Source organism: Pteronotus mesoamericanus, unplaced genomic scaffold (genome assembly GCF_021234165.1).
Source record: "Pteronotus mesoamericanus isolate MK-2021 breed Mesoamerican mustached bat unplaced genomic scaffold, CSHL_Meso_final scaffold_582, whole genome shotgun sequence".
NCBI lineage: Eukaryota > Metazoa > Chordata > Mammalia > Chiroptera > Mormoopidae > Pteronotus > Pteronotus mesoamericanus.
The window spans coordinates 3281609-3299805 of NW_026555323.1; the positions used below are offsets into that span (position 1 = coordinate 3281609).

Sequence of the window (18197 nt, forward strand, 5' to 3'; positions counted from 1 at the left end):
AACCTCTGCTAGAGACGTCTGTCCAGGGAAATGGGAGCGATTGTCCGGCTCTGTGAGGCAAGTGACAACCCACAGTCCGTTGTCTGCCTGTGCCAGGAGCAAGCTCCGCCCCATCGCCTTGTCCCAAGGAATGACACTGTTCCGTGTGCCCTCACGCTTCCGTGGGGACAGATGAAGGCAGACCTCCCAACAGGCACAGCGGCCTGTGAAACGCTCTCCGCTCTTCGTTCCCGGCAGACGGGCCGGGGGTTTTGAAAGGAGCCGCAGGTTCCCCTGTAACGTATTCTGCCTTCAGCCCAGTGAGAGGCGGGAGGAGAGGCACAGGGGTATGATACTTAAGACCAGTACGTCCCCCCTCTTCTGGCTCTACCCCGGGCTTGCCGCTCGGCTCCTGCCCCTCCCCCGCCTCACCCTGGAGCCTGGCCCTCGAGCAGCCATTTGCAACGGCTGTCTGCTTAGGAGAAACGGGGGTCCCGTGGCCTCTCCTCTGTTCTCTTCATGAGCCCACCCTGTCCGAGAGGCAGGGTGGGTGGTGAACCTGGGCAGAGGGCACAAGGGGCGCCCCGCCCCTTGCCTCACTCTAGCCTCTGCCCCTTCGGCCCCCACAGGCACACCCTCCTCCTGACTGTGACCCCAGATACCGGTTCTGCCAGCCAGTGGGGTCAAGCTTTGTTGTGGGCATATGAATATTCATGAGGGCTCCGAGGTGCTTCATTGGGATGCAGGGTGGCCTCTCCTTCCAGCAGGAAGCGTAAGCCTTCCCTTTATTGGCCCAAGCCGGAGTCCCCAAGGCGATAGTTACGGATGAATATGGCTAAGGCGACGTTTTAATGATTTGTTTTCGGGTAATTCCTGGTCATCTCATTAGAATTATCCTCGGTCGGCTCTGACAAAGCCACGCACTCACTTGAATTTCTGTGCTTGAAGTTGCTCTCGGAGCCCCTGTGTCAGTTCTGAAACACTGGTAATTTTCTCTCTTCATTCTGTTTTATTCCAGAAAGGTTTCGTCCCCAGGAGGCCTTCCCGGACAGTCCGAAACCACGCGTCTTTGGTAAGGAATGCAGGCCTTGCGTGGAGTGAGGTCTTGCCTCTGCCGTGTGCGGAACGGGGTTTTGTGTTTTTTTTTTTCCTGGAGGGATGCGCCCTCCAGGTGGGGCAGGGCGGCCCTGTGATTATTTCCTGGGAAGCTGTGTGAGTGTGAGTCGGCGCTGGTCTGAGCGCTGGGGGTCTGAGGCCGGGGTCGGGTTCGCAGCCCAGGACCCAGTGAGCTCTGAGCTCGTTGCTGGGCGCCCCACGACCCCAGGACGAAAGCAACACACCCCCGATCCCCTCCTCGTCACCCTAACGCTTCTGTACATCCGCATCCTCGTTAAATTCATTTATTGGTGTCATCTCCACCCAGGTTCCTATACCAAAAGTAGGTATGTATCACCAGCAGTAGATGCCACTCGAAACCTTTTTCAATATCAAATTTGGGCAGCGTCACCAGTGTGCCAGAGTCCGCCATTGAGAAGTAACTGGGACCCTGAGCAGGAGACTCTAACTTTGGTTAAACAGAGCTTCCTTAAGCTTCTCCGGGATGAGGGGTGGCCCGTGTTGCTGTTGTCCTATGGGCGATGCTGTACTGTAACCCCAATCACGCTGACCCACCTTCTGCGTTAGGCTTTCTCCGGTGGGGGTGCGGGGTGGGGGGCTGTAGGAGCCGATGTGCACAGATCTGTAGGCAACAGAGAGCCCCCTCGGGGCAGACTTGCAGGAGGTGGAGTCTGGACTGCAGGTGAGCGGGCCCTTTCCTTCTTGAGCGAAGGACGCCCCAGTGGCTTGGTGGTAGGCAAGCTGGCGTTCGGCTGCGGGAGTTTGAAGACGAGGCGAGGAGGCCGAACTGGACGTGGTGTCGGTGTCCTGATGCCCGGAGCAGGTCAGAGCCTCTGGTGGGTTCTGAGGGGCCTCACGCAGGCAGGGGAGGAAGCGATTGGAGGGCAGCGGGGCGGGCGGGGCAGCGGTACCTTCGTTTATTTCACCGGCTGGTTCTGCATCTCTGGTCACTGCGCTGTGCTTGGGCAGGAATCCCCTGCCATCAGACGGGGCGGTGCTCTTGTCACAGATGTCCTGGGTGGGCTCTGTGTGGCTGTGGGGATGGGGCACACGCGCGTAAGGCATTGAGGAGCTGTCGGACAGCCAGCCCCATGGGAGGGAGGGTTCGCAGGAGCTGCGTGATTTTTGATGAGTTCGGGCCGAAGAATAAAGGAGCATTTTTCAGCTGTCAGTTTTTAAAGTTTGTGAATGTACTTCCGTGCTCTCAAGAAGGCCTTTCCACCCCGTCTGGTTTTCTCTTTTGGCCTTCAATGCATCAACCACCCTCCGCGGTGAAAATGCTCAAGAATTCCGGGGGTTCCGGGGAGGGAGGGGATTTGCTTGTAAGCAGCGGTCGGGCGGGCTGGTGAGGAAGACACCCCTCGCAGGAAGCGGTCTGACTGACGGCCCTGCAGTTCTGATCCCCGGGGGGCCCAGGCTCAAACTGCCACCCCCGGTTCCGCCGCCTTCCAGGACCTCTTCAGCGTGGGGTTGGCTTCTCGACGTCGCTCTTGGGGGAACTGGGGTTGTCCCTGAATTTGGATGCACCCCTGGGGCAGGGCAGTGCTGTGGGTGCCTCTACAGCATAAGGCATTTTTTTTTTTGAGCCCAAAAGGGACCCAGGGGAGTTCTCGCATTTCCTGGAATACGGTCAAGGCGGCAGAATCCACTGCAGTAGACAGGCGCCCTGCTGTCTTCCCTGAGAGAACAGTAGCCACAAGATGGGTGTTCTTTTCATTTCTAAAAAAAAAATGTTTTCTTAGAGGGGAAGGGAGGGAGAAAGAGAGGGAGAGAAACATTGACATGTGAGAGAGAGCCATCGATCGGTTGCCTCTCATTCACACGCCGATTGGGGACCAAACCCGCAACCCAGCGCGTGCTCTGCCCTGGAACTGAACCAGCGACCTCTCGCTCTGTGGGTCGACGCCCAACCCACTGGGCCACACTGGTCAGGGATGACGGGTGTTTTTCAATACCACGTACTCCGGGAGGAGAGGGGAGACCTAGGTCTATTTGCTTTGTGCTGCAGACGGATCCTTTGGTCGCTGGGGAACCCCGAGCCCCAGAGAGTGCGCCTGGCGTCTTTTCTAGGGCAGGTCTGTGTGTGACCAACTGTGGTGTCCATGTCAGGGCTGTGGGGCTGATTCCTCCTCCCAGTGCTTCTCTCCCTCTTGATAGACAAAGCCCACGGCCACCCGCTTGGGGGCCCTACCAGGACCCTTAAGCCACACTGCAGCCTGGTCTGTGCCTTCCTGGCAGACCGCTGGTCTCTCGGCGGCCTTGTCCACCTGCTTGTTAGCCAAGCTGCCCGGTGTGCCTTCGGTCAGTGCGTCGTGTGACCCGCGCACGCAGGACGTCTGTGGTCACCACGTAGCTCTAGCCACTCACACTTCCTGCGGGTCGTTCGTCTCATCTGTAAAGTGGGGGCTCGTGATTTTTTGAAGGTGGGGGTTGTTGTGAGAATGAACCGCATTAGGCGTGGGGTGTGCACAGCCCCCCATCGTTCCCCCAAACCATTAGTTCCCTTCCTCGGGGGAGGAAAAGGAAGGACGTGTAATTGGCCATTGGGATTTGCGCCTAGACTTGGTGTGTCTTTTCAAATGCTCGAAATTTCCTCCTCCGACACCCCCTTTTTTTTTCTTTTTTAAGTTGCACGTTAGGAGAGTAAAAACTCATCAACACCTTTTTTTTTTTTTAAGAAAACAAAAACTGTTAAGAAAATAGCCCTATGAGCTGCTACTAGGTGGAGCCCAACAACAACAGTGTGATTAAATGGAAGTAGGTTGGCCGCTGCTGGGTGTAATCTTTCATTAATGGTATTCAGGTCTAATTAATTACATCCCGCTCTCACGGAGCACACGAGCGGCTAAGCCGGCATTCTCAGACTGAGTTCTGTGGGGTCCCAGGAGGAGCCCATGAAAACGGGACAAGCCCTCTGTCCCGGGAGCCCCAGAAAACCCCCTTAAAGGCCTCGGGAAGTCCTGCAAGGAAACAACCTAATTACCTTTAACTCATTTTCCAGACCAATTTAACCTTTTTTCTTATTTACCGATTTGAGAGAGAGAGGGAGTTAGTCATCCATTTGTCGTCCCACTGACTGATGTGTTTGTTGGCTGATTCCTGGATATGCCCTGACCGGGGGTCGAACCCCCAGCCTTGGTGCCGCAGGACGACGCTCTAACCATTGGGACACCCCACCAGGGCCCAAACTGATGTTTACCATATGTGCTCCCGGATATCTGAGGAGATGCTGATGGAAGTTAGCATAATTCTTATACCGTAGCCTGTGCGCAGGCTGGTTACTAAGCAACACGTATGACAACCCTAAGCCCCCCAGAGCGATACTGCTGGGGTCTCGGCCTGGCCCCGTGTGTGGCAGCGGGTGTTTTCCATGCACCGCCTGGAAAGTAGGGCCTGGCCCCCTGAGGGGGCCGTGTCGGCAAATGATCTGCACCGATCTGCGTCTTCTCTCTCATTTCCTCGCGGTGTGTGGGTGCAGACTTCAGGCGTGACGGGGCTCTAACTGAAATCCGTGGTGTTGGACAGGCAGGGTGGGCTGGATCCGTGGGTAGTTGGATGACCCTTCATGGCTGGCTGGCGGCGGCTGAGCTGGGACGTCAGTCAGGACACAGGCCAGAGGCACCAGGCTCTCAGCTCTGTTCGGTGCCTAGAAACTTCCCCTTATTTGCCCTTTGATCCTTCCCTTCTCCTGTCTTCTCTTTCTGGAATTCCCACGTATCTGACCTCGGACCCCTGGACTGAGTCCTGCGTGTCTCTCTTTTCTGCTACATCCTTCCATCTCCTTTTTGCTCTGCTTCCTGGGGTAGTTCTGACTTTATCTTCAAACCCCTATAATTAAATTCTTATTCTTTCTTGTACTTTTAATTTCCGAAAGCATTTCTATTCTTTCCGTTTATTCTTTGGTAGCACTTCGTGTTTGGGTTTGGGGTGCAATATCTTGTGTTTGTTCGACGGTATGAATTACTGTTTTGTTGATTTTTGACGATCTCAGTTTCCTCCTGATCTTTGTTTTCTTGCACTCATCTGGATTCTCCTCCTCCTGTTCGAGGCCTCCCTCCCAAACCTGCTATCCTTGCCGGCCATTCACATGCTGGAGTGAGGCCCAGAGTGGGTGGGAAAATCTGTTGGCTGCTACAGCCATGCATCCTTACCAGGGAGCCTGAAGACCACCAGTCCGGGGGTCTGTCCCAGCCAACATGCAGTGGCATGTGGGTGTTGATAGAGGTATTCACAGGGATGTCCATATAGAGACGTAGGTTCTAATTCCCGTTAGTGGGCACCCAGGACTGGGCCTCCTCCGGGGTGAGAAGGCTGCTGCTTCCGGGCGCCGGCAGAGCCCATTGCCAAGCACCGAGGCCGGCCTAGTGCTTCTCACTGCCCCGGGGCGCGGACACTCTCGCCCTGCAGGATCTTCTGTCCTCCTGCATCTTGGGCGAATCGCTGGATGGGAGGAATCAAACACACCTTCAGAGGCCGTTGAGTGAGGGAGGGCCAGGGACTTAGGAAAGGAGGGCTCACAGCCAGGGTGGCGGGGTCGGGGCCGGTCCTCCTGCCACGGGCGTCTACGTCCGCGGCCGGAAGCGTGGGCAGGACGCCCGTGACAACCGCGGTGGGGAGAGGGGTCCGGGGCCATCTGGAGGCAGGCGGAGCGGGGCCTGTGGGGCCAGAGAGGTCGGCCATCGCTCTGGCGAGGCCAGAACCCGGAGTCCAGGAGCTGCGGGATTGGTATTTCAATGTTGATGCACCCGTGTCAACAGCAGGAAGAGGCGGCAGCTCGAGAGGGAAGCCCCCATGGGACACATCGCCATTTGCTTGCAGTCGTGCTGAGGGAAAAGTCTGTTGTCGCAGGATAACCCAGCTCCCGCTTCTCGGTGTGTGATCCCCACTCTTGCCTTTAGGAGCGTTTAGGATTTTCTCCCATCCTTGTCTTGAAAGTTCGCCATCATCCCGGCTTGCGTGGCTCAGTTGCTTGGAGCGTCATCCTGTAAGCTAAAGGCCTCGGGTTCGAGTCCCCGTCAGGGCACATGCCTAGGTTGGGAGTTTGGGGGCTGAGCGTCAGTGTCCGTGTGGGGCGCGCGGTCCGGACGGTCCCTGGCAGATGTCTCGCAGCGAACGGTGCTTGGTTTGGGGTGAGGCCTCCGTGCACTGGGGAGGGTGGGACAAGCCCGCTGGGGACAGGGAGCGCGCGGCGGTCTTCGAGGGTCAGCGGGTGTGGACTCAGAAGATGGGGAGTACCCCCTCATCGGTCTTCCCCGTGTCTTCTGAATAAACGCGGCTCTCCGGTATCGAGAGCAAACAACCGGTCCTCTGACCGGCTGTCTCAGTCACGTGGGCCACCCAGCCGGCGCCTGGCCGGCACCACCCCTCTGCCCCCGCCTCCTCCTCCGGCCCTGCCTGTCACCCTCTCTTTTGGGCCAGGCTGTGCCTTGTTCCTGACCGATGAGGCAGCTGGGGCAGGATGTCCCATATTTGAACAGATGTGTGTGACCAGGGCTCTGAGATGCCCCGGCGGGTCCCCGTGGCTCTGTGGGGCTCTGACGCTGTTCTCTCCCATATTCCTCCCGCAGCGGCTGCCTCCGGGGAACGATGGCCGCCTGAGTGTCTGCCATGGCCGACCGTAAGCGACCAAGCACGGCGAGCAGCATGCTGGACCACCGAGCGAGGCCGTGCCCGGGGCCCCTCGGCCGGGAGCCCGAGAGCCAGGACGCAGACCTGCCCCTGGAGGCGTACGCGCCCCAGGGCCTGGACCTGGCCGCCCTGCGGCCCGAGAGCCCCTCGCCCCCCGCGCCGGGCGGCCTGGCGCACAGCCCCGACGGGGACTCCAGCTCCGACTACGTGAACAACACATCGGAGGAGGAGGATTACGACGAGGGCCTCCCGGAGGAGGAGGAGGGCGCCACCTACTACATCCGCTACTGCCCCGAGGACGACAGCTACCTGGAGGGCGTCAGCTGCAACGGGGAGGCGTACCTGGCCCATGGCGCGCGACCCCTGGACACGGACGAGTGTCAGGAGGCGGTGGAGGAGTGGACGGACTCGGCGGGCCCGCACCCTTGCGGCCGCGGGCACGAGGGCGGCCCCGGCTACCCGGGCGGCCGCCTGCCCACCCCGGAGGACGAGGCCCCCGCGCCGGGGGCCCCAGACCAGGGTCACGGCCTTCACTACTGCCCCAGCGAGGAGGGCTACCAGGACTACTACGCACCCGAGGCCAACGGGAATGCCGGCGGCCTGTCTCCCCGCCGTCCCAGGCGTGGTGGAGGGGACATGGAGGACCAGGAGGAGGACATCGATCAGATCGTGGCCGAGATCAAGATGAGCCTGAGCATGAGCAGCATCGCCAGCGCCGGGGAGGCCAGCCCCGAGCACGCGCCGCTGCGGGGGCCCGAGCCCGGGCCCGGGGGCCCCACGGAGGCCTGCCGGCCTGGCGACGCCGGCCGCGGCCCCAGCAGGCACGAGGGGAGGCCCACATCGCTCAACCTGCCCCCCGAGGCCACGCTGCCTGCCGATGCCCAGAGAGGCTTCAAGACCAAGCCCAGGACTCCCGAGGAGAGGCCGAAGTGGGCCCCGGAGCAGGTAGGACTGCGGCGGCCCCCGGGGAGGGGGCGGGGGACCTGAGGGCACAGAGCCTCCTGGCACGGCCCACTACGCCAAATGCGTGCGTGCTTCCACTTGCGTTCCACTCCACGCACGCACACGCCTTCCGCTCTGCACACGCGCACACGTTCCACTCCGCGCATGCGCACGCCCTCTGGTCGCTCAGGTTCACCCCTCCGGTGCGTTAGTAAATGCCGGGAGAGCGGCCCGGGGGGCCGATTAGCAGCCTTTGCTCCCCTAGGACACCCTAGCCCGCTATCTTGGACCTGCTCGCGGTGGGGGCAGTCCCTGTGCCGGCCGCCCCCATCAGGCGGCTCCTCCGGCCGGCAGGACAGGGGCAAGGGTGCGGGACCCCCGGCAGGGGCCAGTGTTGGGGGCAGCAGCCTGCGTGCATTTCCCAGGGGTGACGCTTCGTGGAGCACGCAGGTGCAATGGGCAATTAGCCATAAATAACCATCGTGAAAACAATTACGTAGAGGTTTGCCGGAGTCTTGCAGACGCTGCGCATGCTAATGAGTGCCATGGATTTGAGCAGAACCGTATTTTCTTTTAATTATAACAAAGTACAGTGTGTTTTCTCACAAACACATTTGAAAAGCTGCCTTTTAAAAAAAAACCCCCGCTGTGAGGCTCTAAAGCAGATGTGGTTATCAGACTTGTGTAAAGAAACTTCTGTGTGGCTGATTCTGTGGACAAAGGAGAATGAACTGCTTTCATGTTGTTTTAAAGCCTTAATGGGTATTTGGTTCCCCGGGAGTGTTCATGCATTTGACAAATGTAGAGAGAAAGAGCTTGCGTTTGGGAGATAAGTTCTCTTGGTTCACTGTTAGGTTTTTGGCACATACATTCCATGCCTTTTGTTCATGTTAAAGGTCATTAGCATAAATTGTCATGTATGGCAGTTGTGCGTGCAGCGTGGGCCTTTGGGGACACTGGGCAGGCAGCTGGGGGACCATGGGCTTGAGGCCGGAACACCGCGGGTCCCCTGCAGGGCTCGGCAGAGCCGGGCCAGCTCCCAGCAGTGGCGACGGTGCCCCAGGGGTTGACGTGGTTGCCGGAGGCGGGTGACACCCCGCTCCGGGTTGTAACCAGCAGTTTCCGTGACAAAGTTCTTGTCGAGAGAAAAGGATCTTCCGAGTGTGGTGGGGAGTGGGTAAACTCTTCTCGGGCCTTCCTCAAACCAGGTGCTAATTTGAGTGACAAGCACAGACCTCTCGTTAGGGGCTTAGGGGGTGAGTGGCGGGGAGTGGATGGGTGGGCGGCGGTGGTTCACAAGGGCAGGCGGAATGAGGGGGACGTCCTGGGCCACCGCTGAGAGTTCAGGAGGAGGTCGCTTCTTCCCGGAGCGGGACATCAGCGGGCTCCTCTTCCTCAGTCCTGTCGCTGTGAAGCAAATGCTCTTCTCGAGCTACCAGAAGGGTGGTTTAAGCTGGCTAGCCCTCGCGTAGCTTTTTTGGGTTTTATTCACTCATTCATTCGTGAGCAATTCCATCGAGGGGAGAGCCTGGCAGTTTCCATCTCAGGGCCTGCGGGGGGCCCCCGAATGTGTGACCAGAGGGCCCTGCCATGCTGGGCCTTTGCACCCTGTAGACTTGAGGGGCCCGTTGCATGGGGGGGGGTGTCTCTGAAGTTGGACGAAAAGAGCCGCGGATGGTAGGGATCACATTGACAGCTAGATCATGTGATGCAGGAAGCACCCTGGGCATAGGCGCTGGTTCCTGTCTTCACAGGACAACCTGCCTTCCTAGAAGGAGGCCCTTCCTTCCAGGGACAGCCAGGCGCTTGCAGGGGCCAGCTGGGCCTCAAGCGGGCGCTCCTGAGTCCCGCCTGCCTCCCGTCCGCACCACCGTCCGCACGGTGAGGGAAGCGCAGCTGAGAGCGGAGGCTGCTGTTAAAGAAAAAAGAAATGTCTGGCCCTGCTGGTGTGGCTCTGTGGCTTGGAGTGTCGTCCCGTGCACCAAAAGGTGGCAGGTTCGATTCCTGGTCAGGGCATGTGCCTAGGTCATGGGTTCAGTCCCTGGTCAGGAGGCAACCGATCGATGTTTCTCTCTCTCCCTCCCTCCCTGCCTCTCTTTCTAAATATCAATGGACACATCCTCAGCTGAGGGAAAAAAGAAAATTACGCCACCGATGTTCCTGACTACTCAGCAGCATTGTAACCAGTCACGGCAGGAGCAGTGGGTTTACAGCAGAGCCAGAGTCCCAGATGGGGACACCCGTCTCCGAGGTCCCCGCCTCCCCCCCGGCTGAGCCCCTGTTATTTCCCAGCATTCCTTCTCGCGCGCAGGCACCGAGCATAAACGGCGTATGCGGCCATCGTTGTCCAGGTGTGACGCCGCCATCCGCTTCCAGAATCTGCCGTCTGTTCGCTTCCCCATCGCCGGAGAGTTTCTGTGATTTTCTGTATAGTTTCTGTGACTTACGGACCTTTGGATGTTCTGTCCAGGCCACGTGCCGTATCATTTATCTGCCATTTGTGTGTGCGTACCCTCCCGGGACACACAGGTGTGGAGAGCTTTTCTCTTACACGCAAGCGGTGTTCATCCCTGTTTGTACGAAATACGCGCATTGTATTGGTGTTTTCTCACACCTTCCTCTGTGGCTGCTGCTATTTGGCCGCCTGGCGCTGAGTGTGGACAGAAGGCCCTGGCTGGGCGCGGGTCCCGCAGCTCCGAGGCGAGCTTTGGGGGCCCGGCCAGTCACCGGGGCACCTCCGTGGTGGGCGGTTTGCCGACCAGAGCTCTCCATGCCTCCGGGGGCACTGATAAGAGTGTATCCAGCACCACAAATCACGGTCCTGCGGTGTGGCCAGCTTTGGCCGGGACCAGGCCGATCTCTTTAGAGGGCGGCCCACCTCGCGTTCCCTTGTGGCATCAGGCACGAGACAAGGTACTCCAAAAACACCTGCCCTGTGCTTGGAATCCTCCCTTAGGGCGCTTGTCACCTTGGGCCTTGGCAGTCGCTCGGTCCGCGCCACCCGTGGGCTGGGCGCACGTCAGACTTCACGCAAGTTGAAAGTGTGTGATTTTTATGACGTTTGGATGGCACACAGAGTCCACGTTTTGGTTCTTTGGGGTTCTCATGATTTCTGCGTGTTCTCGGCCCAGCCAGGGCTTTCTAGAAAGAGCCCTCTGACAACAGAAAACCGAAGCAAAACCGATCTGTCGTAGCCGCCTTAAGGCCGCAGTTTAAGTGCGGTACAACCCAGGCGGACGGTGCTCAAGGTCGCCTGTGTAGCGATGCCTTTGCTGTCAGTTGGCCTCGAACCAAAGCTGGCCTCCTGAGGGGCCTTTTGGGATTTCCGTGGGAATGCGGGCGCCAAGTACACGGGGGCCCTGGCCTGCCCGCGGAAAGGGCGGCGCTGGCTCCGAGCTGGCCCCTGCCCCATGTGCCCCCTCGGTGGCCCCGGTGGGTGTGAGCACCTGCTTTCCCCTGGAGGGTGGCGGCCGCTGTGAGGCCCCTAGAGGCTGAGAGCAAGGCATCCAGGGGTCTCTGGTGCCCGGGGCCCCTGGTCGGTGTGGCCCAGGTGACCTGGGCTCGCACTGTGCCCAGGTGGGACGGCCTGTCCCAGCTCTGCCCGCAGGAAGCGCCGAGCCGGGGGCAGAGCCTGCGGCAGGTGCCAAGGGCTGGAGTCCGGGAGGTGCAGAGGCATGGCCGGCGCGGGAGGGCCCTGGCGGAGCCCGGCCGGCCCCTTCCCCCCGGAGTCCTGCCCCCGGGCTGCAGCCGCCCCCACTCTCCGCTCACGGCGGGCTGCCGCGGGGGAGGTGCTCAGAGACGCTCTGGGACTGCGAGGGGGACTTGAGGCGGAGGGGCAGGATGTCCCCGCGCGGAACGGGGGCTGGGATTGCGATGGGGACAGGAGCTCTGAAAGCCAGCGCGCGGGAGGCGAGGGGCCTGGGCGGAGGCTGGTGACGAGAGAGGGACAGAGAAGGGCCCTCCGCGGGCGGGGCCGTCGGGAAGGCCGGGCGGGCACAGGGGCGGTTATCGGGGAGACCCGACTCTGTGGCGTCGCTGGCGCGTCGCGAGGGCGGAGGTTCGTGTCTGGGAGCAGGACGGGGTAGCAGGGCAGCCTCTGTAAGGACAGGCGGGGACCTGAGGACGGGCCAGCGGAGAGAGGCTGCCCCTCGCATGTCCTGGGGCCTGAGACACATCCCGCCGACAAAACCCCATGAGCCACACGCCGTTCTCTACCGAGGGCAGGGCTCCGTGGAAGGATTTTTAGAAACAGCTCCTGTTCAGGAAGAAGGACCACACTGCGGAACACAGACCCGGGGACACGTCCCTTCACCCGTGGCCCGCGCGCCTGCCGTGCGGCACCCTGGCCGTGAGGGGCGGTGGGCGCGCACTCTGAAGCGCTGAGATCGCAGCCCATGCAGCTCGGCGGCGCAGGGAGACCCGGGGCTCTGGGACTGGGAGGCTGACCTGGGGGAGCTGCGGCCCTGCCTCAGGGTCCCCAGCGGGCAGCGCAGGGAGCCCGGCGCGGCTCCGAGGCGCTGAGACAGCCCGGTGAGGCGGGCGGCGCCTGCCAGGGGCCATCTGCTGGCGGGCCCCAGAGTCAGTGTCACAGAGGAGAAGCTGGCCTTTCCGTGCCTGAGCCCACGCCGCGGCCCAGACCGCGGGGGCTGCAGGGCGATTGGGACGGGGCCGTGGAAGTGCGTGGCCTGGCTCCTCGGGGCCCAACGGTGAGCGCGCTGCCCAGGCTGGGGCTGGTCCGGGCCAGTAAGAGGCGTTTCCCCGAGAGGGCCGTGCGCCGCTGTCCGTGGTGCTGACGCGCCGCTGTCCCCGGTGCTGACGCGCCGCCGGGTCCTCCCCACGGGTGGCCGCCCCGCCCTGCGTGCGGTCAGGCCGCGCGGGTCAGTGGGCCTGAGCCCGACGCTGGGCGTGGGGCGCCGCCCAGCACAGCGGCCTGGGGCGCGGTGTAGGGTTTTCGGAGGGGGTGGCTGCCTGCGTGTGAGGGTTGCTCCGTCGGTTAGAGCGTCGTCCCCACAGGCCAGGGTGGCGGAAGTCGGTGGTGGTGGAGATTTCCGCCGCCACGGCACCCAGAACAGCGCCAGGCGCCGCCTGGGCTGCACGGGGCTCCCATGGGGTGGAGGTGGCAGCCACATTCAGCCAGTCATGACAAGGCGCCCAGTTAAACTCGGCTTTCAGATAGACGGAGAGGAGCTTTTTGGTGTAGGTGTGCTCCATGGTACGCCCGGGCGAGGGGTTGAGGGGTGCGGGGCGCGCCCCTCCCTCCCCGTGGATTTCCTCATGATTCGTCCAAACCACAGGGTGGCTTTGTAAGATACGGTCGCCCCCACGGGGATGCCTGTTGGAAGGACAAATTCTTCATCCGAGCTCCCGCTCTCCTCCAGGTGGACACCGGGGAGTGAGCTGAATCGCAAGAGGGACGAGAGAAAAGGAACAATATTGTCATTCTTCTGAGCGAGCTGCATGTCAGGGATGGCCTGAAGGACTAGTGGGAGCTGTCCAGGGGCCGAGTCGGACCTTCAGGGGGCCCTGCTGGCTCACGACCTCGGCTGGGTCCCGCGCGGAGCATCCGCCATGCGCGCAGAGCGTCCTGGCTGCCCGTGCTGAGCTGGGCGGAGGGAAGCCTCTTTTTAGGAAAATCCAAGGAGGAGGGATGACTGACAGGTTTGCAAACAGGGAACCTGACATGATTTCCAGAAAAAGGCTGCTTTCTCACTGATCCCTCCTCAGCTCTGGGGTTTCCTGGACGCGGAATCACGTGCGAGGGGAGAGGGGACAGGCCACAGGGAAGGGTTGCCGGGCTCGGCTTTGAGCCGCCGCTCCGCCCCTAAGGTGAGCTCCGGAGCAGCTCCCCGACACGCCCCTCACTCAGGACGAAGCTCGGAAACACGCGGCTTCTATTCCAGACGGCGTGGGCGTGAGCGGGCGGGCGCGTGTTGGCTGTTATTTCATGCAAAGCCACGTGGGTTCTGTCGCTGTGTTTTCAGTGAAATCGAGTGGACAAAATCAGAACTGACACTTTAAAAAAAACCCGGGCTTTCGCTTCGCCAACAGGAGCCAAGACACTTATTAGAGCAATTTATTCAAATCAGTTTATTTTGTATCCCAGGCAAGCCAGCTCTGCCCTGAACAGCTGTCCCCGGTCCTGCCAGGGTCCGGCTGGTCTGGACCACGTGTTCTAGTTCTGTGTTTAGAGCCCCGTGGGGGACGTGGGGTGGGGGTCCCAGCCCCATGCGCACGTTGCAGGCCTGCCCTCCGCGCGCTGCCTTCTCTGAGTGATGGGGCTGTAGTTCTCGGACAGGGGCGTAGCCTCCTCCCCACGGACTCCGAGGACCAAAGAGCCCTGGGCGGCATCTCAGTCCGGCGGCTGTAACGTGGGGGGGAACACAAAAGGATTTAAGTAGCGTATTCATCCAAGGTGCCGGGAGCCCTGGGCCCACGTGGCCCTCTAACCATGCGAATTTCAGAGCCTGCGTCCCACACACCAAGCCCCCGTCCCTCCCTCCCTCCCTGGAGAAGGAAATCAGAGCCGCGGGGGGGTCTCCAGAGGGGAAGCAGCACAAGCCCACCCCCCTGCCTCTTGGAAAACCGCCCTGACCTTTAGCTTCAGCTGTGGTTGTCCTGGCAAGGAGCGGTCGGAGGGAGTGCGAGAAAATGCTGATGCGAGGGAAGGGTGGCGCGCAGACATTTGGGGAGAGTGGCCCTAGAAGGGGGACACCGCTGCCATTTGCCACAGGCATCGGGCACCAGGCGAGCGGCTGTCCTCCCGTGGCCGCCCCCGCGCGTCTGCCCGCCCTGATGAGAACCTGTGGCTGGGTCTGACTCCGCGTACCCGAGGTCCCCTCGTCGTCACACGGATGGGGACACCCCGGCAGGGGCGCGGGGTGGGGAGCCTTTCCCTGGTGCCGGACGAAAAGGTCCTGGAGACGGATGGCGGGCTGGCTGTGCGGCCACGTGAACGCGCCTCATGCCGCAGGACACACAGTTTAACACGGTCAAGGTGGCACATCGTACGTCGCGAGCGTTTTACCACAACTAAAAATAAGCTAATGACGTTAGAAAATATGACTCAAATAATATTTTAGAATAAAAGTATACATTTTATTAAAGAAAAGATTAGTACATATCTGCGGACGCGCACACAGACGTGCGCGCACGCTCGGGCGGCCTGCAGAATCGCGCCCCCTGGGGACACCGGCCTCACCCGCGCTTCCCCGTCCCCAGGTCTGCAACGGCTCCGAGCAGCCCCGGAAGCAGCAGCGCTCCGACCTCAACGGGCCCGCCGACAACAACAACGTCCCCGAGGTAACTTTCTCCGGGGTGAGAGCTCGCCCGGGGCTGCCCGCCCCCCGCGGCCTTGTCCTGTCCAGAGCCTCGGGGCGGGCTGTCCGGGTGAGCCGAGCTGGGTGTCCCCGCAGTGGGAGGAGGCGAGGGCGGCTGGCGCCCCCGACGCACGTGCTCACCCGTGCGTGTCCGCGCGTTGGCGGTGGCATGCGGGGTCGTCGGTGCTCCGATTCCACTGAAGCTCGTTGTCCCCATTGTCTGACACGCTCCAAACCCGGGTTTTCCACGGGGCCCTGGTGACATTGGGGGCCAGAGCGTTCCGTGTCGCGGGGCCGCCCTGTGCCCTGGGGGTGCTCAGCAGCCTCCCCGCCTCTGCCTGCTCGATGCCAGGGGCGACCCCACCCCCAGGATGTGACAACGGAAAATGCCTTCGGGCGTGGCCCGGTGTCCCCGTGGGAGAAGGCTGTCCCGGGTGAGAGCCCCGTCCTTACCAGCGGCCTGAGTTTAAGCAACAGCCCTATGCAAACGAACGGGGCCACACGGAGATCGTGCAGATGAGGCTGAACGCGGTTACTTCTCTTTTCTGGGTAACCTGGTTCGGGTGAGACTCTGTGGCGCCGGGGCAGCGACGATGACCCGGGGGTGGCGTCCGGTCCTCTCTGCCTCGCTCTCACAGACGTGCCCTGGCGGTTCTCGCGCCCTCTGCTTGGCGAGCCCTTGGGTTGTGTGGTCTCTGGGTGCCGCCTGGCGGTGATGTGCTCATCTGAGGGTCCCCGGCTGTTACCTGGTGGCCTTTTGTACCCCACAGTTTTTTAAATCTTCACCTGAGTATATGTTTTTATTTTTAGAGAGAGAGGAAGGGGGGGAGAGAGAGAGATGAGAGAGAAACATTGATCGGTTGCCTCCCATATTTGTCCCGACCGGGGACCAAACCCACCACCTAGCCACCTAGGCATGTGCCCTGACCAGAGAGCAAACGCGCAAACCTTTGGTACACAGGACAACGCTCCAACCCACTTAGCCACCCGGCCAGGACAAACCCTAATTAATCTTTAAAAATAATTAAGGAAGCAGGTTTCCCCTTGAAAATGGGTTACACGTGCCCCTCCCGCCCGTCGCGGCGTCCGCTTGAGCCCGCAAGGCCCCGCGGGGCTGGCTCCCTGGGGGCTCCAGCCAGTCACGGGGTTTAGCTCCTCACCTGAGTCTGGCGTATGGGCCACCTGCTGACCCCTGTCATTATTTCTCTCCCAACAGACAAAGAAGGTGGCCTCCTTCCCAAGCTTTGTGGCTGGTAAGTGACTTTGAATTTTCTCTCTCGGGGGCCAGTTGCATTTTATGTCAAAACAAGTGATACCGTTACATTCGGCGGCGGCCGCGGGGGTGGGGCGGTTCTCCGGCGGAGCTCGTTAGGAAGCACCCGGGCGTGGGGAGGGGGCCGTAGGGAGGCAGGGTCCCTCGCATTTGCTCCTCCGGGCGCCGCCGGAGCCCCTGCGGGGGGTGGGGGCCCAGCTAAGCGGGGGTGGCCGACGGGGTGGCCCGCCCCTCTGATGACACCGGCCACCACGGGCGCACACGCGACACTGGCGGCTGGATCAAGCGACTGAGACGTGTCTGTCCAGGCAGCTAATTTCGCGCGGGCCCTTCTGATCGGGCTGGGCACCAGGGCATCACATGCAGCTGTCGTTCTGCTCTTAGACTCCTCACTCTCCTCCACTCCTCGGTCTGGTCTTTTTGGAAGAGGTAATAATTGCATTTCAATGTTTAGTAAAAGCCAAACTGATCGATCTGTATCGATTTTGGGTGCGGGGAGCATGCCCGCGGGGCTTTGAAGTGTGTCAGGTAACCCTGGGGCTCCCTCGGGGGCGCCCCAACTCCGCAGTCAGGAGCCCCGAGTGCGTCCTTCTCTTGGCTAGAAAGACGCTTCCTGCCCTTGCGACGCGTCACCGTAAACAAGGCGGACTCGCTTCTTTCAGGAAGCTGGTAATTAACTTTATGAAGGTAAATGAATTTGCAGAAATTGTAAGCCTTCCTTACGCCGTTTTTTGTTTTTTAACCTTACAACAGGGCGCTGCTGTGTCGTTCTTGTTCTTTGGTCCCCAGCCCCCGCCCCCCGCCGGAAACCATCACTTGCTCTCCGTTCTCTGGGTCGGTTCCTGTTTTGTTTTGTTTATTCATTTGTTTGGTTTTTCTAGATTCCACATGTGAGTGAGATCGCATGGTGCTTGTCTTTCTGCGCCCGACTCACGAGGTTGCGCTCCTCCTCAGAGCTGAGCGATGTTGCTGTGCGTGCATGTGTCTGTCGCTTTACTCGTTCACCTGCTGAGGGCGCTAGGTCACGTCCGTGCTCGGGCCGTGCCTAATAATACTGCAGTGAACGTGGGGGTGCACATAGCATTTTGAGTCGGTGCTTTTGCTTTTTGATAAATACCCAGAAGTGGAACTACTGGTGGGTTGTGGGGTCGTTGCATTTCTGATTTTTTGAGGACCCCTCATGCTGTTTCCATAGCTGCACTACGGTGTAATCCCGCCCCCAGCGCGTGGTTTCCGTCTGCTCCACGTCCTTGGCAGCAGTTACTATTTGTTGACTTGTTGAGGGCCATTCTGTCAATTGCGTTTCCCTGATGACTAGGGACGTGGAGCACCTTTTCCCATGTCTGCCGACGATCTGTGTGTTCTCTTTGGAGGGGCGTCTGCTCAGGTCCTCTGTCCATTTTTAAACTGGTGTGTTTGGGGGTTTTTTAGTATTAAGTTGGACGCGTTACCGAGTTTGGACATGAACCCCTAGGGAGAAGCTCTGCTTGCGGGCACTGTCCTCCATTCGGCAGGCTGCCCCTTCATCCTGGGATGGCTCCCTCCGCCCCGCGTGAGCTTTCCAGTTGGACCTCACCCCCTCGCTTCTTTTTTCTTTCGTTTCCCTTGTCCAAGGAGACAGACCAAAAAGATAACGGCTGAATGTGGCGTGAAAGAGTTGATGTCCATTTTGCGTTCATTTTTGTATATGGTGTAAGAAAGTGGCACAGTCCCTCCCTCCCTCCCTCCCTCCGTCCCTCCCTTCTTCGCACATATCTGGCCAGTTTTCCCCACTCGCTCCTTGAAGAGACCATCTCTGTCCCGTGTGTCCTTGCCGCCCCCGCCGCGGACTGATCGGCACAGGAGCAGGGTTTAGGTCTGGGCTTTCTGTCTGTGTTTTTTTGTGCGGGGCCCTGGTGTTCGATGGCTGTAGCTTTGTAGTAAGTACCTACCAAAGTGACTTT

At 60.5% G+C, this 18197-nt stretch overlaps 1 protein-coding gene across 1 annotated transcript in view; it reads left to right on the forward strand.

Moving 5' to 3' along the window:
• The window catches only part of APBA2 (amyloid beta precursor protein binding family A member 2), a 74425-nt gene that overhangs the window by 40671 nt on the left and 15557 nt on the right, over positions 1-18197 (forward strand). Inside the window, exons 3-6 of the mRNA XM_054561954.1 lie at positions 998-1051; positions 6663-7668; positions 14884-14964; positions 16198-16234. Coding sequence (XP_054417929.1) covers positions 6703-7668; positions 14884-14964; positions 16198-16234 — 1084 coding nt within the window. The 5' untranslated portion in view covers positions 998-1051; positions 6663-6702. The remainder of the gene's footprint in view (positions 1-997; positions 1052-6662; positions 7669-14883; positions 14965-16197; positions 16235-18197) is intronic.